The sequence below is a fragment of the Mercenaria mercenaria genome, chromosome 2 (genome assembly GCF_021730395.1).
Source record: "Mercenaria mercenaria strain notata chromosome 2, MADL_Memer_1, whole genome shotgun sequence".
Classification (NCBI taxonomy): Eukaryota; Metazoa; Mollusca; class Bivalvia; order Venerida; family Veneridae; genus Mercenaria; species Mercenaria mercenaria.
Genome location: NC_069362.1, coordinates 111210928 through 111235918, shown reverse-complemented (window position 1 = coordinate 111235918; position 24991 = coordinate 111210928). Strand labels below are relative to the sequence as shown.

The 24991-nt window shown below is 33.3% G+C and overlaps 1 protein-coding gene across 1 annotated transcript; it reads right to left on the bottom strand.

Moving 5' to 3' along the window:
• Nucleotides 1-151: 151 nt before the first annotated feature.
• LOC123564919 (sodium- and chloride-dependent glycine transporter 1-like) lies at nucleotides 152-24906 on the bottom strand. Its single transcript, XM_053537554.1, has 13 exons — nucleotides 24483-24906; nucleotides 22353-22505; nucleotides 21864-22002; nucleotides 21220-21352; nucleotides 13755-13889; nucleotides 12884-12987; nucleotides 10684-10811; nucleotides 9962-10074; nucleotides 8878-9009; nucleotides 7877-7976; nucleotides 4077-4177; nucleotides 2318-2488; nucleotides 152-1499 (listed from the first exon to the last, which is right to left on the bottom strand). The coding sequence occupies exons 1-13, from the start codon at nucleotides 24829-24831 to the stop codon at nucleotides 1344-1346; spliced, it is 1914 nt and encodes a 637-aa protein (XP_053393529.1). The 5' UTR covers nucleotides 24832-24906; the 3' UTR covers nucleotides 152-1343.
• Nucleotides 24907-24991: the final 85 nt, after the last annotated feature.

Here is a 24991-nt window from a genome sequence, read left to right as displayed (position 1 = left end):
TTAACCCTTACCCTGCTAAATTTCTATAATGAACTTGTCCATCTTTCAATTTGGACAGTACCATTAACTGCTAAAAGGGGTGCATACCAAAATGATACTGACTGAATGGCGAACAATGTAGATCATGATCAGCCTGCACGAATGTTTAGGCTGATCTTGGTCTGCACTGGTCGCAAAGGCAGAGCAGGCAAACGGGTGATGCCCATTTCATTACCTCTAATGAACAGACTCTGTCAAACCGAGTCTTCTGCTATGTTGCTTGGTTGCGTTCGTTTGATTTCAATGGATCTTTTATTTTTATTTTAGAAAACCCATGTTTTCTGAAGAAGAAAAACATTCTTTATACACTGCACTTTTTATAATTGATTAAAACATTTGCAAATACAAAAAAAAGTGTACAAAATGATAATTTCAGTGCAAAATATGTAGTGAATCATAAACAGAATGTTTTGATATGACACTGCTTTTATGCAGCGTCAATGACTTTTGTTATGGCATAGTTTTGTTTTGGATATGTTTGTTTTTGATATTTGTTTAAATACATGTTTTATGCATGAGATAGTTTTACCAAATACACCTTGATATGCATTATTCAGCTCAGAAATTACGGTATCGCTCACCCGAGTGTAACTGACATATTATAATGTGTTGATGACTTTCTTAGTTGGAAAAGATCAACAAGATCCCCGACAGTTCTATTTATGGCAAACGAAGCAGAGTTTCATACAATTCACAATGTTGGTCTCTAATTGCCATTTTTATGGCATATAAAGTAGTGTCTTTTACTGAACATTAATCCCGATCCATGAGAGCAATGTTTATGGCAAAAGAGAGAAATGTTTTCTACTAATGAACTAACTATTATTCCTGACTGCTTTGCTGATGACAAATAAAGAAATGTTGTGTACTACAAAAACTGACCCCCAATCCCAGAAAATCATGTTCATGGCAAATACAGAAGTGTTTCTACTGAAGCACCCAGATCCAGGAATTTATGTTTATTACAAATAATGCAGTTTCGTTCGCTGAATAAAATCCCTACAATCCTTGACTGACATGTTTATGGTCGATTAATAAAGTTGTCTTTACTAACTTAGTTGTGTGTACTTTCAACGGAAAAGATGGTTGTAAACAAGTATGTTGTAGTTGTAACAAGCATAGATTATAAAAGATCAATTTTATTTGAGTCGTTTGCATAAAGAATCATTTTATTTATCTTAATTAGGGGTTTTAGAGGAGATGTCAGACAAAGTAGAAGTCGATGTACAAGGTACGGACCAATGGATGAACGACGGACAGAGAATGACACAATAAACTTGTCTTTGATTGAATTGTGCTTCAACTTAAAACCATGGTGTGTCTTTATTTCCAAGTATATTTGCACGAATTCGTTTTGATAATGTATCCTCGTATCGGTACGGCCTTGATCTGTACATCTCTCTTGCTTGCTGATCAACAGGTTGCCACTTTGAGGATGGCTGCAATAAGGTACTGACCCTCTGAAATGAATGAAAACAAAAGCTACACAGGGATGTCAGAAATACACCAAACAATACGTATAGTATTTTATATATTATTTGATTAAAAAGGAATTTCGTTTCAAATGTTAGTATGCAATTTCTAAACTTTTACCAAGCATAAACGTACTAGAAATACGGTAAAAGCATAATTTTCTACTTGGGCCAATTGCCGTTGGTTTGATGGCTGACCTAATCCCCGAAATCAAATCCCATTTAATAAATAGATAAAGTTTAAACCAAAAGTCCACCAATTTATATCGCTGCTGAAAATACATCTGTGGCCAAACATGAAAGATAATATGATTTCAAAGTACGATCAAGAGGCATAATTACAAACTTGCTTTAATGTAGTAGTACAGGTCGCACAGTCGACATGCATGGCATATAGCCATTTTGCAGCTTCGAAGCGGTAGCGAAAGTCGGGATACAACTTTTAAATTAGGCAAAGACGAACAGATGGGTATAACCACCAACATGCTTTAATCAACCTCGAGATTTTCGATATGCAAAACTCCTGCATCATACTCGTTTTAAACCACAGTTGTGAGCTGAGTGTGGATAGGCATGTGATTTGAAATCAGTGGCTTTAACATTCGACAATGAAGGCATCAGTTATCTACACTTTGCATTTAGCTGTCTGCAAAGTATCTTTCTACTGGACACTGATGGGTGGATATACTGCTGACATACACTTAAACGAAACGAAGCATGAAAGTCTGAATGTAACCATTAATGCCAACTTTTGTCCAAGTAAACACTATTTCACTTGTCTATAGACTAAACGTCAAAGGACTTACCTGTTTCAACGAGCCTTCCGCATTTCGTATTTCTTTGAGCATAACGAATACAACCGGAACAAAAGGTATCAATGACATCAATATGCCAATGGCAATGGCGTAAGGCTGATACACGTAAGAGTCTCCGTAGTTAGGAGTTGAATATGTGAGAATTACCACAACACATGTTATCTGTGCGGAAAGAAAAGAATATTGCAAATTTAGAATAATCATGAAGCATGCTTTCAGTCAGGAAAACAGCATAGTGTCATGAAACATATATCAATTAGTGTCAGTTTATGATAATCATAAAGCATGTTATCATCCCGAGAAATGAGTTTGCTACTTTAAGGCATCTTATTAGTCCAAACAAATGCAAAATGTCATTTTATTCCTCCATCCCCTTACTTCGAAGGTCAATGGAAATAGATTTAGCGTTGTCCGTACGGTTTTTCGTTCGTGCGTGCGTGCATCCAAAATTTAAAATGCTTATCATTCAAAAAGTATTGTAGTTATAATCACCAAAACTGAAACAGTTATTTACTACTAGTAGCACGTGACCTTTACTCACATATAGCATTAGCCCCCATTGACCCAGTTAAAGTAGTTTTCCCTCTTGATTTGGTAAAACTAGGACATTTTGACTGTACCAAATAACTTGTTGATGGATCTTCATGAAACTGTACACAAATGTAGATCACTATAGAACGGTCGTATATGAGCAATGCTTCTCAGGATTACTTCAACAACTTCATAAATAGTGTCCTTTAATTGTTTTACAATTCATAAACTCCCACTTAACAAACTAATTCAATGATGGATCTTCATGAAATTTAACACAAATATAGATCACTACAGGGCGTTAGTGCTTGCACAACTTTCATCAGTATCTATTTAGTAACTGCAGATTTTTTGCCCTTTTATTGTTTTAAAATTAAAACATTCATCTGGAAATGAAATATCTTTCAAAATATAGTCCCCCTATTCACAAAACAAGATATTAATTCACTGAATTGGCTTGTTATAATGATCACTTTAAGCATCTTATCTGTCTTGAAAAAAAATAGTGTCGTTTTATTATGTCCATAACACACGTCGTCTCCAAAGAAATAGAAACTGATAGTGTTATTTTAGAACAATTATGAGGAATTTATCAGTCTGTAATAAAAATTGGAAAAAAATCATAATAATTATAACGCATGCAATCTATGAGAAAACAAAATAATGTTATTTTAGATTAATTATAAGGAGTGATATAATATCATAGTAATATCTTAGAATAATCTAAACGTATTATATCAAATAATAACGATACTCTAGTCAGATATAAAATAGGTCACCCTCAATTATTCGCAAGTAAATGTAAAAAATGGGTAGGTGAAGAAGGAAACTTGATGCACTTACAATTTTTGGTTACAAATTAATATAATCCATATTTTGTACATCCATATTAGAATCAATTGTATGAAAAGTTCAAAGCTGAGACTAACATTCCTGATATTTAAACTTCCCAATTTAATCTGAACAATGAAACTTCAAATTTAAACATTCATTTAGCTTTTCTGTCATTGCTACTGCACAGGCCCAGTATTGGCAGTAATTGAGATAATCTAGCAAACATTGTAGAAATAATAAACTATCGAAGTCTGGGATGTAGAACAATACACACAAATCAGCAAATGTTGTTATGATAAGATCTTAATAATGATAAGCAATAACGAAATATGATATGGCAACAAAAACGAGTTACTGTCCGAAAATAAAAAATAAACATCCATACCGTCAACATTCCTGTCATAATGATACACCAAAATATTCTCAATATTTTGGACACTTGACGTCCTGTCATTAGAGCAATATCCTCAGCAAACCTATCCGCTCCTGAAAATATCATTTAAATGGTTAAGAAATAATGTATAGACAAACGTTATTAATGGTCGAAAAAGAGGTAATATGGCCGCGGCATACTGAGAAATTTTCCTCACTTATCAGGGGAAGGAAGTGTGCAAATACTACGATTAAGTCAGTTTCGCTGTTAGCGTTTTCTCCCCTTAGCGCTTTGATAACTCTTATCTCAAACAGTGATCAAGTAACAAGACATCATCTCTTACATGCTTGATTGTCTATATACTTTCAATTGATATAAATGAATAGCATTCTTTATTCGGAATGTGAATGTTGTCACTGATGCTTTTCTTTAAACAAAATATTTTAGCAATTTATTTTCTGTGCTTTGCGCGAAACAATGGATACTTTTTCGCTCCTAATACGCAAGTGTTTCATTAGAAATTTATTCGTTTTATAGATTTCTGATCTGAAATTTTAATCCAACAAAAGTATTTAAACTGTACGAGAGGAAAACATTTCAATACAAGATAGTGATATGTTTTGTGATAGTATTTATTATCAGATCAGAAATCAGATTTTTTTTTTTTGAATAATTGATGTATTCTTCAGACTGAATGACAAGCAGATAGATCTATCAAGTTTACCAAATCTATTCAATAATTTCATTGCACATCTTTTAATAATATCATGTATTGGTATTCAAACAAATCAAAGAATACATGTGTATGTGTATGGATGAATGGCTATACCCTGTTTTAAATGTACGCATGCAGCTATGATAAAACATAGAGTTCTTATGAAATTTGATAATATTGAATTAGGTACATTATATACAATATCTGCCCATCTGTTTATAATATATCATCTCCAACACCATTCCCCTTATTTTCAGAGTCCTTATCTTTGCATCATCTTAACACACACTTATCAATAAGCATCAGTAGCTTTGCGGAGTAACTTTTGTAGTGATTCCTAGTGATTTCAGTCTTCTTTTAAGTTCTTTCGTGGTCATTTCACTGTCGGGTTTTTTCATTTTCTTTTTCAAATTGCTTTAAAACTTAATTACTGACAAACTTTATGTTATGGACACATACTAGAATTTGCTGTTTTTAATGCTTTTTACGATGAAATATAAAATATAATTCCTTGTGCTTGTATTTTTATCTATAGTTATATTATTTTATGAATGTTTGCCCGGTCCTGAAGATTTTTAAACGACATTTTGTAGAACGGTTTTAAGTACGTAGAAGAATGGTCACTATAGTAGAGTTTTTCGTTGAAAAATCATGATAAGTGTGACACGTTTTCCGTCTTTTACAGAAAAAATATATATAAAAAATGTCAGACAGATGACTCGAACACACTACCCTGCGGTTAGTGGCAAAACGCTTTGTCCGCATGATACATGATGGTATATTATTAGCATTTCAATAGTTATATTGTTGTTTAGGTTCGGACACCGAAAATTTATTTACGAAAACATGCGGAATATTCATGAGTGCCAGGTCAATACTTACGGACAATACGTAATTATATTATATAGTTTAATTTGAGAATTATTTTCTTTCCTTGTTTCTTATTATTTTAATAAAGGGTAAACCATGAAAAAAAAATAAAACCTAAAATGTTGACCCAAATGAACACAGGTGGTAGTTATTAGTTGTCGATTCTCCATTCATTATGAAACACATGTGCATCTGTCCACTGTTAATTACATCTAATTAAGAGATAAACATCTTTTTGGCGTAAAACGGCACGCACTAGAAAACTGCTATCAATTTTGTAATCTCATATTAATTCTTTGAAAGGCATTTAAGTTTAGTACTACATTGTCAAAAATTATAGCCATTTAGATTTCGAAAAATGTAGGAACATTTCAATTCTTTCTTTGCGAGATTTTTTTTACAATTGGTTATTCCATTTAATTATTAGAACATTTTACAAGGTGCGTATAAAAAAAACCTACAAATCATAGTCAATATCTTGTCAATTTTCTTTTAATTCTAATTCACTGATACAATTCACTGATACTTTGACATAAATCACGCATTTAAATTCAAATACTTATGTCATACATCGGCACGTGTCACGATGTTATACTTTTCATTCATACATGCCGTGATTCGGATGGAAACATACGTGTCCCTTTAGAATATAATTAACATAATTTAATTTCTGCGTACACTGATTTAAGGCATATGACCATAAAATTTATAATGCTAATATTTTGTTAATACAATACGCTGTCCCGTGCCACGATGATATATACATGTATACAAGAAACAGGATGCTACCTGACCAAAATGACACTTTAAATTTAAATTTAATAAATAAATTAATTAAATAAAGTTTAAATAAACTTATTCACTGAAACACCCAGTCATTTTGTCAAAATAAGTCATAATAAATATATTGTATTATTATTTTGGTTATTACTGTAACGCAACTACAGAGCTACTTTCACTTTTATTTTCGAATTTTTAAAAACATATCTCAGTATTTTCAAAGGAAAATGCCACGAAAACTTTAAAAAGAAAAAAACTTTTAAAAGAACATTGGTCAGAGGGAACGCACCTAAAAATCATGCTAAACTAAATAATTATACAATCATGTATTCCTATTCCGATACGGCTCTATCTTACCGTAAAACTTAGCACGTTTTTGTCAATATACAGAAAGCGTTGAAACTCTGTTTTTAAACTAATTTAGAAGCAAGAAAGAAATAACTTAATTTATAATAAAATATATGTCTAGAATGTGCATGGCGGGAACTTTCCAAATATATCAGGGATGAAAATTTAACTTTAATATTTCCATCAAAATAATCAGTAAAAACAGGGTTATCGTGTAATTCTGCCAAATATATATAGGGAGTATATTGAATTTGAGAGACTTTTTTCAAACGAATTTAGAAGCAACCAAATATTTACTTATTTTGAAGAAAAATATACCATCGTAAAGGTATTGAATTGTTTTTTAAGGAAATATCAGGGATGGTATAATAGAATAAATAGAAATGTGTAATTTATGACATTTTCTATGGTAAATGTATCATTTTCCTATATAAATCAATGTAAGTTTAGGAATAGGATTTATCAGTTGCGCTGTCCGGTGGCTTATCAGAATATGTGCCGTAGATGTACTGATAAGATCGCCAAAGAGGAGAATTGTTCAACATGAATATTTTCACGAGGATAGCTGGCGACGTATAACCGATTTTGAGTGTATTAATATTAGAAAAACACGATTTTGCTATACAATATTTCGATTCTAATTTGCCCTTTATCTAAAACAGAATATAAGATGTAACAGCAATCTTTCTTGGTCACAACAAAAACATTGACGTCATCAACCGTAAATGTTACGTCATTGTAGCGTAAGCGTGTTTTAACAGAAACAAGCTATTGGAAAATTTGTTACAATATATCGTTCTGAAATGATAACATTTCAGTTCAACATATAAATAAGAGCAATTCAACAGGACCTCGTATTTTATAAAGTAAAGGGTGTTTAAATCCATTTTGTGTGTATGTGTTATAACGAAATTTTCATTTTACGGAATCATTTTTAATTCTTTTGTAGCTCCATTTCCTATTTAATTCAAGCAACTTCCTATTTAAATGAAGCACTTCAAAATATACAGCGTGTCATAAAGTAGGGGAGACAATGTTTGCATTTTACTGAGTTTTGGAATGTACCGTAATGTTCCAAAAACTAGAAAAAAATACAAACCATAGACCCAGCAAACCATTATAGACTCCAGTGCAGAACCAAATAAAAGGGCGTAAGCAGAAATATACCAGTCGGATAACTGGAACAGATATATACCACCCTGAAAATATACAGTATAGTCGGATATGTATTAACAGATATATACAAAATATTTCAGCAAATATATACCGTTCCAACAACTGGAACAGATACGTACAGCGCTGAAAATACACAAAATTTCAACAGAATTATACCAATTAGATATCTGGAACAGATATACACAACCATGGCAAAACAGAACATTTCAAAAGAAATATACGAGCCGGCTAACTGTAACGGATATACTGCATCATGAATGTACACAATATTTCAGATAAATATACCAATATTTCAGATTGGTATATCATTCCGATACGATAACTGGAACAGTTATAGGCATACACCAACCTAAAATACTCAGAACTAAAGTAAAATATACAAGTAGGATAATTGGAACCGCTATACCCCACTCAGACAATACAGAAATAGTTAGATAACTGTAACAGATATACAACACAATATATGTACAATATTTTCAGCAGAAACATACCATACAGATATCTGGAACAGATAATTATGTACTGTGCCATGTTGAAAGTACTCGATATCTTAGGTTTTAAATATCATAAGAAGATAACAGAACGCAACCAAGCAAAAAACCACCAACTGAATCTGATTGTGAGATGAAAGTTCCAGGGTGCATATAAGATGTATACAGCTTAAAGATGAAAATCCTTTCTTCTTGTTTTCTTTCACTTTCAAACTCTTCTTTCTTTAGTTAGAAACATTTTCTGATACAAAAATACAAGTTTAATTTGATAACAATTAAATGGTTTCAGAACAATTTTTAGAAGTCTGAATTATTGACTACTCATAAAACCGGAATTTCACTCAAACTTTCAACATAGAAAAAGGTAGATAAGGCTAACATAATTGATTTAATTAATCTTAGTATAATGGTGGATAAATAACGCCAAACTTACACTCATCGATAAAGGTAGACCTAGAAGAAATAAGAACAATGCTGTCCCAATAAGAACAAAAGTTTTATATGGCAAAAGCTGTTTCGGGAACACGTCAAGCAAGGTCCCGGTAATAGTCTCCAAAAAGGCAAACTGAAAACAGAAAACAAAACAATGAAATAATATATATCTCTTAATTCTAGTATGTGAATTTTAAAAGCAAACAGAAAGACCTGAAATTGTTTTAAAAAGAAGGTAACTTTGCAAGTGCTTCAATATTCCGCTTTTGTCCTTTCTTATTACTTCATGCTTGTTGAGGAAACTGTATTGAACGTTTTCTTTGTAACAAATGATAATATTGTCCATTAATAATACGTAAGTAAGTTAAAAAATGGGTCAAACGTCATTGCCTCCTATGAGATCTTTGAACCTTACGCCTGTGAACAGAACTGAGTTCTATTTCTAACAATTTATACGCCATGTAACCATACCTTCTTAAAACCAAATACTTAATGCTTTGACGAAACAAACCTGTGCAAGGGAGATATGCTAATTTAACTAGTTCATGTAGTATTGTCAAGCGTTACACAATATACAGGTATTTGAAAATTTGTAAAATAACCTCCCTTTCTATTTCAAGACATTTAAATATTGCGACTTTTGTTACTATTACGTGTTAACGGATTCGCATAGAAGGGACGACTTAAATGCAATGTAACTTTTGCAATGTATGATTTGTGTAGAATTAACTGACCTGCTGGGCCTTGTCCCACTGTTTTCCCTTTTGTGGTGTCCAGTATATTTTTTTTTTGGAACTTTTAACCAAAATACACTTATTAAATGGCTTGCAGGTCAAATGTCAAAACTATTGCCCGGGTTCCAAAGGGCCACGGGTCAATAGTTTTGACAATTAACCTGCAAGTCAAAGTGTATAACGGGATATAAGAAATGAATTTTAAGTTTTGTTCTCAGATCCAGTATAGCCCAGTAAACGTACTGTATAGACCAGTTGTGGAGCATAAAACTATGGACCGGTAAGTTATTTAAGGAGAAATGTAGTAATGAGAAACGTATGCAAAAAAGAAGAAAATAAGCATATACGCACCACACTATCAAATGCTACCGTAATTAGCGTAAAGAAAAACAGAGCAGCCCATAGCTGAGGTAAAGGCAATCTGCTGATAGCTTCTGGGTAAGCAACAAAAGCCAGACCAGGTCCTGCAATAGTAAGGCGTGGTTTTAGTTTAACATCTACATTAAATTGTATTAACACTTCGTGTTAGATTGAATATTTTCATAACCATTGACTACCAAAAACAATTGAAATCAGTGTTTATCCCTTAGTCAAAAACATGATAAAATAGAAACAAGGAAGACAATCCTTGCATAATAGTAACAGATATGATATATTAGGTTATGCGACTTCATAAAACTTGGAATCCCGGGAGATATTTTCGGCAACGTCGCAAAAAGCACTTTCACAGAGCAGCTCCTTGTATTTCGGTATTTCATTAATATAATACGGGCTCAACAAATTAATCTAATTTCTATAGTCCGGCTTTTCACTTAGTGTTGAGCACAATTTCAATGTAAACAATTATATCTACGTAGGCATTTCTAAATGAACATGATTAAATTTCATCGATAAACTGATTTTTAAGAGTTCTGTAGAAATTATGTAGGAAAACATTCTTGTATTTTAATTTATTTTTAGTTGTTTAATACGATGACATGGTATATTCTAAACTTGTTAAAACAATCTATATCTCTAGGTCTGTCATAATAGCTTTATTGAAACTGACGGTACAAAAGGCATGTTCTATATACCTGTAGCTGTGGCGGCGGCTTCCACGGATGTTCCAGCTTCTTTCGCCATGAAACCAATTATGGTGAAAACGACCAATCCTGCATAGAATGCTGTAAATGCATCTGCCACGACACATATTGTAGTTTCTCTGTAAAATTACGTACAAAAAAACCTTGAAGAAAATATCAATATTAAACAGCATTCTAAAGCACACACATTATCTGAAACTTCAAAACTTCAAAGAAACTTTCAAAAACTTCAAACTTCGTTAATAAGTTTTGAATTTATTATCAAAATCTTTTGATTTTTGTTTGATTATTTTTTCAAACATCATGTTTTGTCGACAATATTACAGTTTCAGTCTTGTAGTTCAGTTATCATTAAAGCTGCAGAATATCTTAGATGACATTAAAACATAATTGAGCCGCGCCATGAGAAAACCAACATAGTGGCTTTGCGACCCAGCATGAACCCAGACCAGCCTGCGCGCAGTCTGGTCAGGACCCATGCTGTTCGCTGTCAAAGCCTATTGCAAGTAAAGAAACTGTTAGCGGACAGCATGGATCCTGACCAGACTGCGCGGATGCGCAGGCTGGTCTGGATCCATGCTGGACGCAAAGTCACTATGTTGGTTTTCTCATGGCGCGGCTCAATTGTTAATGTCTTTTGGTCACTATAAATTATGAAAACATTAAAGACATCATAAAATCCAAAATGTTCAATATCAAATCTTCAGAACGTATGCAATGATGTTTAAATGATTAAAAAGAAATAGAAGTGAAAAATCAGGTCCAGGGAAAAACATTTCTTAAGCGCACATATTTTTGTTTTGTCTACTCCTAAACGTTTTCCAAAATTTTCCAGTAGTCTCAATGGAATTTACAAAAATGGTTAATCAAACAGCATCTTCGCCTCGTACATTACGACATCTTACAGGTTGTTTACGGATGACTTGTGTTGTTCAAAATATTTTCCTGAATATTTAATATACAGTACACTAATGAAACTGTTGCAAGGAAAGCAAAATTTGAGCCGCGCCATGAGAAAACCAACATAGTGGCTTTGCGACCAGCATGGATCCAGACTAGTCTGCGCATCCGCGCAGTCTGATCAGGATCCATGCTGTTCGCTTTCAAAGTCTATTGCAATTAGAGAAACTGTTAGCGAACAGCATGGATCCTGACCAGACTGCGCGGATGCACAGGCTGGTCTGGATCCATGCTGGTCGCAAAGCCACTATGTTGGTTTTCTCATGGCGCGGCTCATTTTTCTTTGTTAATCAATTTTAAATGATTTACGATGTATACATGACCTGTGTGTAAGTTTCACCATTCTTTACAGTCTAACTCGTCTTGATGTTGGTATTTTTATCACTTCATACATCGAAACTCTCTTTGAATGTGTTTACATTAATGTCGTATCTTATTCTGTTAGCATTCGTGGCACTTGTATAGAAAATGTTGTCAGGCCAGCAAACAGATATACTTTTCACTTTTCATCTTGCTCACACAAGGATGCTAAGGGACGTAATTTTATTGTATACCAAAACGTATGAAATATGCTGACAGGCTTTTTGTTTTAGAACCAAAATGGGAGTTGCTGGTCTCTGTATTTTATTTATATAGAATCTAGTCTTTAAAAACGTTATAATAGTATCATTGTTTTACAATATTATTATTTTCGTTATTTTTACTAGTTATGATAAGGTTTGATGTAGATCTATATATAAGTTGCCTAACTTTCTGGTTTTGAAAGTTCTGAAATAATTTTTGCGAGCACATCATAGAAATTGTGTACGCTACATGAATAGTGATATTAGACACTTTGCAAATAACATTTTATGAAAGGAAAACTTTAATTTTAGGATATTTCAACATTCTTGTAATTTATAATTTAAACATTGTCTTCAGGAAGAATACACATTGGAAGTGACTGAATATGGCACATAAAGAATGAATGTATTGATTTCAGTGTATACAAAGTATATTATTGTCAGTTTCAAACCTGACATAGCCTGACCACATTTCATTCAACTGAATATATATTGTTGAACCACATAGGGGAGATCGTATCATATATTTATCATATGCTTTTTTTTATTAAAAATTTATATCTATAAGAGATGCATTTTATGAGTCAAAAAAGGTATTCTATAAACAGTTAAAAACACTGTTTTATAATAACATTAGTGAGTAATACGTAAACATTTCAGAAACATACACGAGTGATTTCTGATGAAATTTGTTATGGCTTGCCATAGTTATCGCCCCTCCATATGTCGGTCCCAATGAGTAGAACACTTGGATAGCAGCCTGTAGCCACACCTAAAATCATGAGCATGAAATATTACAATGCTGTCCATAAAATTTCAAGAATCCTGTCACAAGGCTTCAGTCAAATTCATAACCAAGAAAGTGATACCACGTGAATCATCGACTAAAACGTAGCAGATGAAGTCATTTATTGAAATCTAGAAGTCATTCATTGAAATCTAGGCAGTATTTATCTATTTTGTAAACGGTATGAAATGTAAAAAAACTCTCTCCTATGCCAGTTGCCTGTAAATTTGAAGGAATTTGACTGTATATTACATACAGGTAAAATAGCATTGTAATGAATACTAACATTGAATGGTTTTGAATTATTTTAATTAATGCTACATTTTGGCATTGTGATATTTTTCTGTAAGCATGTCTCTTAAAGAAAGTGGTTAATACTAGTATTACTATTACATGTTTCTCAGTGAATCATCAACTATATAATTCAGTGATAAGAAACTATAAAACGGGTATAGGTTAAAAGAAATGTTTTATGAGTAGTATCAAAATATGTTCACTTGAGAACACCATAGCTTGCATATACGAGTACATACGTGACTACACTATTCTTGTGTTCACTCTGGGAGCGATATTTTGATTTTACACGCGTTCTAAAATATGACTTTTGAGATCATATAAATAACCACAGCTATTTGCCGCCGACCATTACCAATTATCATACGATTTTCACGTGTCAGAAATTTTTTTACAAAAAAATCGATATTGCAAATTTCAAATATGGACATGTTTAAAAATATGGAATAACATACTACCTGCGGTGATGCAAGTTTTTCGAAGTTAGGAGTTATGTACCATAGGATTCCATCAACAGCGCCATCTAGTGTCAAACCTCGAATTAATAACACAGTCAGTAAAATATATGGTGCTGTAGCTGTAACATATACCACCTAAAATTCAGTATCGTAATTAAATGTAGGCATCAATAATTCATTACTGTAATCAGATATAAAATGTACTTAAATATAGGTTGTAACATAAATACAACCTAAAATTCAGTAACGTAATTAAATGTAGACATCCATAATTCATTACTGTAATCAGATATAAAATGTACTTAAATGTAGGTCGGAACATAAATATCACATAAAATTCAGTAACGTAATTAAACGTAGGCATCAATAATTCATTACTGTAATCAGATATAAAATGTACTTAAATGTAGGTCGGAACATAAATATCACATAAAATTCAGTAACGTAATTAAATGGAGACATCCAAAAATCATTAAAGTAATCAGATATAAAATGTACTTAAATATAGGTCGGAACATAAATATCACATAAAATTCAGTATCGTAATTAAATGTAGACATTCATAATTCATTACTGTAATTAGATATCAAATACATGTATACTTAAATGTAGGTCGTAACATATTTATCACATAAAATTTAGTATCGTAATAAGAAAGTGGCATCCTAAATTTAATATTGTAATTAAACATAGGCTGTAACACGTACCTCAAAAATATAGTATCGTAATTAAATACATGTTTTATATATATCGTAATTAGATAATGGTTCTAACATTACATGTACCGTACAAATTTAGTATGACACTTAAATGTAGGCTGTAACATAAATATCACAAAATTCAGTAGCGTAATTAAATGTAGGTTGTGTAGGACCTCCAAACGAATAAATGACCGCAAATATGAAAATGGTTACAAATGTAGGGATAATACACGTTTTTTTTGTGTATTAACGTCTGCAGAAGCCCGCGGGATTGTTTGTGACCGAGACCGAAGGTCGAGGTCACAAACATATCCCAAGGGCTTCTGCAGATGTTAATACACAAAACAAACGTGTATTGTCGCTATTCTTGCATAAAAATATATTTCACGGCGATTTATGTATTGTTTTCATACGTGATGACTTGTCGATTCCGGTACATTTTTTATTTACCATTCCAGTTGTTCTTGGAAACGGTAAACATGTTTTAAATATCCGTATCCAGGGCCCGGAAATAAACAACGCTATCAAAAGCACCTCTGAAGGTTTTTAAGCGATTTTTTATCTCTCATTATTACAAACATAAAATTACCATTTAATTGTTCAAATCATTTCACAATTTGGTGGACTCGATCACATTTCAAGAATGATAACCTTGCATTCGAGTTATATTGAGTACGGACACGCAGTTGGAGTACGGATAAGTACGAAGGGTAGTGTCAGTTTCCAAGCTGTTTATATAAATTCTTCGAGAAATTAGATAAAAACATACGACTGATACTTACCAAAATCATAAATATAATACCTAAAACGAACAATAGCACAAGTTACACGCGATACTTATTTATTCACAGTTATTTACAATAACTGAACAGACGCTTTGTAAAGGGAGTGAACTCTAAGAGAAGCTAGGGCGTACATTGATGGGGGCAGTACGTTTGGGATTGGAAACAGATACAGCTAAACATACTATGGATTACATTGTATTTATAATGCTACAAGATAAGGTTGTTAAGGAAGAAACAAGACGCAGATGCCAAATATCAGTGTGCGTAAAAATACATACATATATCCCTGGCAAAGCATTTCAAAAATAAAAATCGGGTATTAACAGCACGTGAATTGCCTTGTTTGCACACGATTTTTCTCCCGTTAATACATGGGCGGATCCAGTGAAAAAAGTAGTTTTTATGCAAGAATGTAAAAAAAAAAACTGTGTTACATATGTAAAAAACATTCCAATTAAGTAAGTCTTTGCCCATTGGTGTGTACTACTGTTTTTCACCATTGAATTTCGAATTTCAAAATCGGTTTGACATTTGTAGGAATATTTTTTGACATTCGTGACCAAAACAATGTTTTTTTACATTTGTGACGCGTTTTTATGACGTATGTGACCAGCGTCATCTTTGCATTCAGAACAACTAGGTTTCACGTTTGTGTGTGGAATACTTTTACATTTGTTACACATTTTTTTCACATTTGTTACCATTTTTACACTAATGACCATTTTTACATTTGTGGGTCCTCCATGCTGTAACATATGCCGCAATTAAATTCATAAATTTCGATATCGCAATCGTAATGTAATACAGTATCGTAGCTAGCGATTCATGTTTAATTTGCCGATCCTATTCTGGCGTTCATTTCGCATGAACTCCGAAAATAATTAATTCATTTTTTATATTTACATTATATTTCATTTCCATTTGTAAACAAGATTATATTATAAATTGCACACATTTTGTTTTATTTAACATTAAAATCAGCTTCCCGGTCATTCTGTTCACCAGACGGAACAGCTATTACGTCATCTAAGGAACGTTCTCCCTGACTATACGTGGACGTCGCAAAACAGCGGCCCGTTATCACTAAGCAGCATTGACGTCACGTTGGCGCCTTTCATAATTTTCAATGGAAAAGAATAGGGCGAATGTAAATATTTAAATATATAATTTACATTCGCCATATTCTTTCTATTGAAAATTGTGACGTTCATTTCGATAATTTTAACAATTTTCAATAGAAAGGATATGGCGAATGTAAATATATTTAAATATTTACATTCGCCCTATTCTTTTCCATTGAAAATTATGACGTTCATTTTGTATAAACAGCAAAAGGAAAGGCGCGAAAGTAACGTCGCCGTTGCTTAGTAATAACCGACCGCTGTTTCGACGACGTCCGCGTATAGTCAGGAAGAACGTTCCTTAGATGACGTTGTAGTTGTTCCGTCTGGTGGACAGAATGGCCGAAAAGCTGATTTTAGTGTTAAATGCCATAAAATGTGTGCAATCTATAATATTATCTTATTTACAATTGGAAAGGAAATATAATGTAAATATAAGAAATTAAACTATGTTTTCGTTGTTCATGCGAAATGAACGACAGGATAGGATCGGTAAATTAAACATGAATCGCTAGCGCGCGATTCATGAATTTGCCGATCGTATTCTGTCGTTCAAAGCGCGACTCATGTTTAATTTACCGATCCTATCCTGTCGTTCATTTCGCATTAACACCGGAAAAAAATCATTTCTTTTCTTAAGTATACACTAAAATTTAAGTATCTTAATTCAATGCATATATCACATGAATTTCATTAACTAATGTTAATGTAACTGAATTTAAACAAAATGCACATTTGAAACAACCCATTAGTCATTTGCTATCCGCGTAATACACATCACATACACCTGTAGGTCATATATTTTTGTTACTTCGATATAATTGAAAGATCTTATCAGAGACACAAACCTGTCACTGTTTATTATTACAGTAGATAATGATCTTGGCGGTCTATAGTTAAGAGTCTAAACGCCGCCGACTAAAGTATAGAAACATAGAAGAATGCCGAAAAAATGGCTCCGTGTGCTCACTAAACAGAAAATAACAGCTGGATTGATGTGGAAGTTCCGACAGATACGTTGTTTTGTATGTTATCGTGAGTATAGCCTAGCTCTCTCGGTATATCTGTATGGTTTCCCCTTAAACAAGGAGCTTGGTCCATTTTATATAGCAAACAAAGCCTTTTTTTTTTCATGAAAATATAAAAAAATATATGGGACATGATTTTACTGTGTTCTTAGATGAAAGTGCTTCAGCTTCTGTTAAATGTACTTCCTTTTGTTACTTCAGAATACAAAGATACAGTCCAGGCTATAAAAACAATCGTCTTCCCACATAATGTACGGAATCCTGTGCGTGCCACTTTAATTCTCGCCTCACCAACACGCGACCATGCGATAATTATCGCACTGACTAAATTTGTAGAGGGACTCATGCTGTATGAACAAAAGTTTTACCACATTTTTTTTTATTTTATACTTTCATTTTCTGCTATCTTAGTTAAGTTCATTCTAGTAAGTAGAACTTATAAAAATTGAGAAGTTATATCCAAACATAAAGTCTAAATACAGATGACTGGCATAAAAATAAAAGTACAGAACATGTGTGAAACAAATTACTGGCACCGGAGCCGAAAATATGTATCAATCGGTATATATACTCAGAGATTTAGGGTACCAAATAATGTAGAATTAGGTTACCAGGCCACTAGGAACATTAGAACACGGGACCGAAGCCAAAATAAATATCACTATCAATCGTTATCTATAATAAGGGAACCAGGCCAGAGAACATGTATACGTATCTGGAATGAAAAACGGAGGATATAAAGCGATGGAAGCCACTGTAAAATCAATCAAAATGTTGAATAAGAGCACAAGGTCACGTGGGACCAGATCTTGGGTCAGTTACATAATCCAGTAATGCATTAAATTATCATTACTCGTGCCAAACCAGTCATTATCTTTCTTTTACAGTAAGATAACATAAACGTATAGTCAATATCAAAATTACATTATAATTACTTTGTTCAAGGGAAAAAATCATTTCATCTTGTTATATTAAAATGGGAACGAATGTATATATACATTTTATTGCAAAAATTCTACACCACATTTTATTTTTTAAAATTGCAAACACTGTCAAAATTCATAATTTAATATTATATAGAACTATCCGCTACTAATGTGACTCACTATACCTTAACTAAAAGTTCCTTTATAAACTATACGAATAAAGTCTGAATTGCTCTTATCATAAAATGCATTTTCCTTAAATTGAAGTCTATCAGCCCTGAAGAATCTTTTTAATTAGAGCCGATGTTTATGGCATGTCATTAAAGTCTGAATCCTCATGACCCTGTTGAAATTCTGTATAATTAGGCATCACAACATTAGAAATTGTCGTCTGCTAGACCATGTCCTCATACTCAGAATTCTGTATAATTAGGCTTCACATCATAAGAAATTGTCGTCTGCAAGACCATGTCCTCGTACTCAGAATTCTGTATAATTAGGCTTCACAACATAAGAAATTGTCGTCTGCTAGACCATGTCCTCATACTCAGAATTCTGTATAATGTATTTAATTAATATCACCTTTGATACCTCATTGACCATATCGGCATTAGATATTTCCCTGTCGTGTTGTCACTGACTCACTGAGCACATGAAGGAATCAGTTGTTTTGTGCAAAAATGAAATAAAATATAAAAATTTCGATGCCGAGTTTTGAACCAACCCACAAAAGATATGTTTAACATGGACAGTATGCTTTACCTCTGACCGAATTTATAATTGGTACTAAAACTAGAAATATCTAGATTTAACATGTTAAAAAGATGTTGAAATCCCTATGTTCCATTTCAAAATATATTGATAGTCATGTTTGTAAACATCAGGTTATCGTTGCTACATCGCCATGCATAATAAACAACATATTATTATATTAAATATAGATCTAAATTAAATGTAACGTGGTCTCTTTAAAGCAAATAAACATGATTATTCAACAAATAGTAATGTTTAATGATTGAAGTCATGATGAACAGTTATAATATACAATTCATAAATATTTATAACTGCTTTTGATACAATATGTAATCTATATTCTCATACGAACCGATTTATTTTCCCTCTGAACAAAGAACACTGAAAAATGTATGTTATTATGAAACAATTTACTGCATGTAAGAATGAGTTGCTTAATACATAACATAACATATCATTTATTTGGCATTAAGCACAAAAACATTTATAGCCAAAATATTTAAATAAACTGATACAGATTTGTCAAACATCTAACAGACCACCTTTCAAAGAAACAAACTGCTAAATTTTACGCAATTTCTTTCATAATTAATGGAATTGAATGACTTCAAACACTTCACCAAATTGTAAAATTCTGTTTTGAGAATAAGAAGATAATTGTTTTACATGAACTAAACCCACTGAACTTCCTGTAACCAGACTACTTCATTCTACAAATCCTTGCATTTACAAATTATGCCTCTTGACCTGGACAGCCTGTCAAAATTCATTATATTTTACGGATGCAAATCGCTCATATAATTCGGGTTACATCAAGCAACTACATTCCCATTAAAGCTCCCTCCGGAGCCCTCGGATGACCGTATTATTCAATTAGATTCCATGCTGAAGATACGGAGACTAAAATTATAGCCTGGCTTTTGTTATTATAAACACAAGTCAAATCTTCATTGTTTAGCCTAATATTTCATCAAATAAAGCATGTATTTTATATGGAATGAAAAAGTAAAAAATGCCAATTCACTACTTGAGCCGTGTCATGAGAAAACCAGAATGCGCAGGCTGGTCTGGATCCTTGCTGGTCGCAAACCCACTATGTTGGTTTTCTCATGGCACGGCTCACTTAGAGTCTCCTTACCAGTTACTGTGTACCTGGCATACAACTAAGTGAGGAAAAATAAATGAAAATCTCTGATTGCTGATTGAATATTTATATAATATTACTGAATCTAGTTAAAGACCTGGTCCAGTCCTACCTTTTAACCTTAAATTGTCACTGAAAAAGCATGAAAATCCTAACTATGAACAGTGACGCCTGTCAAAACAGAGCCTATTTTAAAGACCTGCTCCAGTCCTACCTTTTTGTCTTAAATTGTCACTGAACAAGCATGAAAATCCTGATTATGAACAGTGACGCCTGTCAAAATAGAGTCTATTTTATATAAAATTCTATATAAAATACCTGTGGTTTTGCGTGCTAAAGTGTGGCGCGTGGCCGTTAACTGTTACCTATTGTAATTATGGGTTGCATACACACAATAGAATTTGAATAGCCGCGGAGCAGGGCTTTATTAAAATTCTTTATAAAATAGTGTGGTTTTGCGTGCTAAAGTGTTGTGCGTGGCCGTTAATTGTCACCTATTGTAATCATGGGTTGCATACACACAACAGAATTTGAATAGCCACAGAGCAGGGCTTTAAATACAAAATAACAAGTTATATACATCTTGTTCTCATTTATTTTTACTTATATATTTATTTATGTAATGATAATAAATAACAGTTTTAATTACTTGATATAAATATCTTAAATAAATATCTCAATTGTTTGCCGGAAGTAATCAAGTTCTGTAATGAAAGTAATGTAGTTGAAGCATTACACATGATCTGACGCAGTAAAGCAGAAAATTACCATTACATGTAATGACAATGTTCTTATATTACATATTACATTCAGCTACATCGCAGAATGCAAAGCATTATGAGACATTAAAAGTTATTTTGTTTCAGACTGCCCAGTCTTTCTCGGGACACCTGAACATGGATACTGGTGCCAGTCTATAGATAATTATCAGTAGACCACGAGGTCATGACCGCGATTTTCTTGCGCACAGCTCTGTTAACAAAATAAATATAATATAAAGCAAATACCTTTCCCAGTGACTTAACACCTTTGATAAGACTAGCAACTACAATAACCCACGCCACAAAATTGCTAAGTACAAGATGCCATTGCATTGTTCCCATATCTTCTAAACTATCTGACTTTCGTAGAACGTTGTATCTACAAAGAAATATGAATGCCAAACTCAAAGATTCCACCCTGACAGAAAATAACGCTTTATACACCATCGAATAGTCTTACAAAGTTTGTTTAGATTAAGTAATCTGTAATAAAGTTTATTTCTTTCTTCATCATGAAAACCCTTTTCTATTTAGATAAGATTTTTTTTCCAGAAAGTGTTATTTGAGAAGAATATATATGACCGTCTTTTCGTTTATAGTATGGTTCACTCGTGCTAATGCGCATATGTCTGAATTCTGAAACTTGACGAGTAAGACGAAATCTAATGCGAAGGTGGAGATAATTTGCTAAATAAACATTCTTTTCATCATACAGTTGTTTAACTTGTCACTTGCAAGGTTGTTATAGCGTACTGAACTATCTTAACAAAACGGAAATAGAAATATCGTAAACTGAAATGGTCAGCTTCCTGAATGATACGAGCAGATTCGAGTACCATCAAGACATTTATGGTCAAATACAATAGTTGAATTTAGGAAATGTTACTTACAGCCAGAATTCATTTGCCGGAGACGACAGCATCGACTTGTTTGAGATTTCTATGGCAAAACTTGATATATTGTGTAGGGGTGATGTGAGATTGCCAGCAGTAGTTCTGTTTTTCAATGACGTTGCATAAAACTCCGTTTCTAAATAAAAATAGAGTGTAGGTCGTATGAAACGGTATTCAAAAAATGAGGTCAGGTAACTATAACATTTGGCAGTTATACAAATAAACAATGTTTACGTAATATTTCAGACGTAATTTTCCACATGAAAAAAAAAACTTGACACGACTGTAAGCAAAAACTCGATATGTATATACGAGATCAGATAGAAATGTGTAAAATACTAGTACACGCTCTTTTAGTACAATAAGGCTCATTACAGATTACAGTATATTCTTTCTTTTCAATTTTTTAACAAGACATTGGTAACTTTCTTAGATAATTTCAGAGGCAACGGGCACTAAATATCCGACATTTACTTGAGTTATTACCTCTACAATTGTCCGTGTTCCACCAGTTGTTGCAAGTTGACCAAGGCAGTTGTGACTGGAACGACTGAACAAAATAGTACTGGACCCATCCCATGATAGACACATAGTACCAGAGTATGTCAAAAGAAATCAACACCATGAGGAAACCTATACCTGTAACAGAATAAGGAATATAGTAGTTTCTCTGAACCGCAACGTGGAATTACACTGAAGTGATTGGTTTCTGGTGTTTTTTGTTGTTGTTTTTTGTTTGGTTTTTTTTTTGTTTTTTTCGTTTTTAAAGAACAATTCTTGGCTTTGAATCTAATAACATGTACCTGCAATATTCAAAAGTGTACGTAGACTAGCTCCTAGACTATGATTTTTTTTTTAATTGTGAATGTAGCCAGTCTATATCCTATGTCCAATATTCTATATGATAATACTACACCCAGCTCTAAAATAGACTTGGATTTGTCACTATCGCATAAAATAAGAGAACAATAACAAAAATTGAAATTTTGTGACAAATTCTTTATTATCAGTCTAGTGGCTAGTCTAAAGTATACGAAACAGTGCTTATAAGGGTATAGTGGATTTATGGTGTAGAGGATGGATTGAAAAAAAAAATGCATTTACACGTAAATCATTGTATAAATTTCCATCTCATTCTTTTACTGGCTTGCAGACAGATATTCTGATATACAATTTGAACATTTGCTTATTTTGTTATTTTTCACATGTCAGCGTATGAAATTCGAGGCTATCATGTACTGACTTAATCAGTGTGTATGTATGCAGTTTAATTAGTGTGTATGTATGCATCAGTGAATGAGAATAATTTAATACATTTAAAAAGCTGAATGTTTTTGAAAAGAGTATATATTATTATTCTTATTTATGATAAAGAGATCATGGGAAGTATTTGTAGATGTGGTTTTCATAACTAATGATTAAAAAATGTCCAAAGCTATATTGTATACACTAAACCAGTGCTAAGTAAAAAAATGGAAAGGAGAGAAAAACATGATTTCAGCCGCACCAGGAGAAAACAAACATAGTTATTTGCGACCAGCATCGATCCAGACTGTTCGCTAATGGTTTCTCTTATTGCAACAGCATTTGAAAGGTAACAGCATGGATCCTGACCAGACTGCGCGGATGCGCAGGCTGGTCTGGATCCATGCTGGTCGCAAATGCACTATGTTGGTTTTCTCATGGTGCGGCTCATTTTATTAAAAGCTGAATGTTTTGAAAAGAATAGACTGACAGGTTCCTTCTGATATACAGGAAAAAAATACTGGAGATATTTGGAATGCAGGAAAAGTTTGTTTGCTATCCTCTATACCCCAAAGCACTGCAGTTTTGATATTAAAATGACAAATGGGTTAATGCGTTTGTAATATGACATTATTCAAACGTTTAAAAAAACAGTCGCTGTTGTAAGCGGGCACTTGCATCGAGGAACGCAGCCGGATGATTAAAACCGCTGATTTCGTGTAACCTGTCCGTCACCGGTGTAGGTTCAGACTATCATTTCAGATGTAAAATTTCTTCATACGATAAATCATTTTACAAGATCAGTACAAAATTGTCTCTCGAGACATATTTACTAAATGCATATACAATGTAGACGTTTCAATTAACTGAATGTACTGTTTATATTTCAAATACGCAATATAGTGTTAATTAAACAGAATATTACTAAACATGTTATAGACATGAGAAAAAACATGTTAATTATAATAAAGCATGTGTCGCAATATCTGTCTTTATAGTCATGATAGTGGGTCCAAGACATTCCGGATAAAACTTAGCTATCAAACTGGCTTGCGGAATGTCAGTGGTTCCACCAAGGTGCCCGTCCGTGCAAATATATGTTTAAGCTTGTTTGAAAAACAACAACATAATTGAGCCGCACCATGAGAGGCTTTGCGACCAGCATGGACCCAGACCAGCCTGCGCATCCGCGCAGTCTGGCCAGGATCTATGCTGTTCGCTAACGGTTTCTCTAATTACAATAGGCTTTGAAAGCGAACAGCATGGATCCTGACCAGACTTCGCGGATGCGCAGGCTGGTCTGGATCCATGCTGGTCGCAAAGCCACTATGTTGGTTTTCTCATGGCGCGGCTCAATTGTAGATTGCTTACCTCTAAATAAAGGACAAAACTCGAACGCACATCCTGCACTTTGTCCACTAAACTGTCCGAGACATACTTCAATATAATACAGCGGTCCACCGCAGGTAATCATGAAGAAGAAAAACGGAATGATGAACGCTCCACCGCCATTCCTTGCACAAAGAATAGGGAATCGCCATATGCTCCCTATACCAACGGTAAACCCGATTATAGCGAGCAAAAACTCCACCCTGCTTCCCCAACTCTCCCTATCATTATTCTCTTTATCTTGCACATTAGAATTTTCCTTTATTTCATTATTTTTCAAAGATATCTCATTCAAATGAACATCTTCGTTTAACGGCTCGGCCTCCTCCATGTTAACCAGACGTATTCCTATGTTAGTATGAATTACAATACCAGATGTTTAGAGTTTTAGTCCAAGCAGTATCGTTACTGGTTGCTTAGGTACTTCGCTTATATACACATGTGAGAATTATTTTCTCAAGTAAGCGCGTCTCAAGTTATGGTTTCATTTG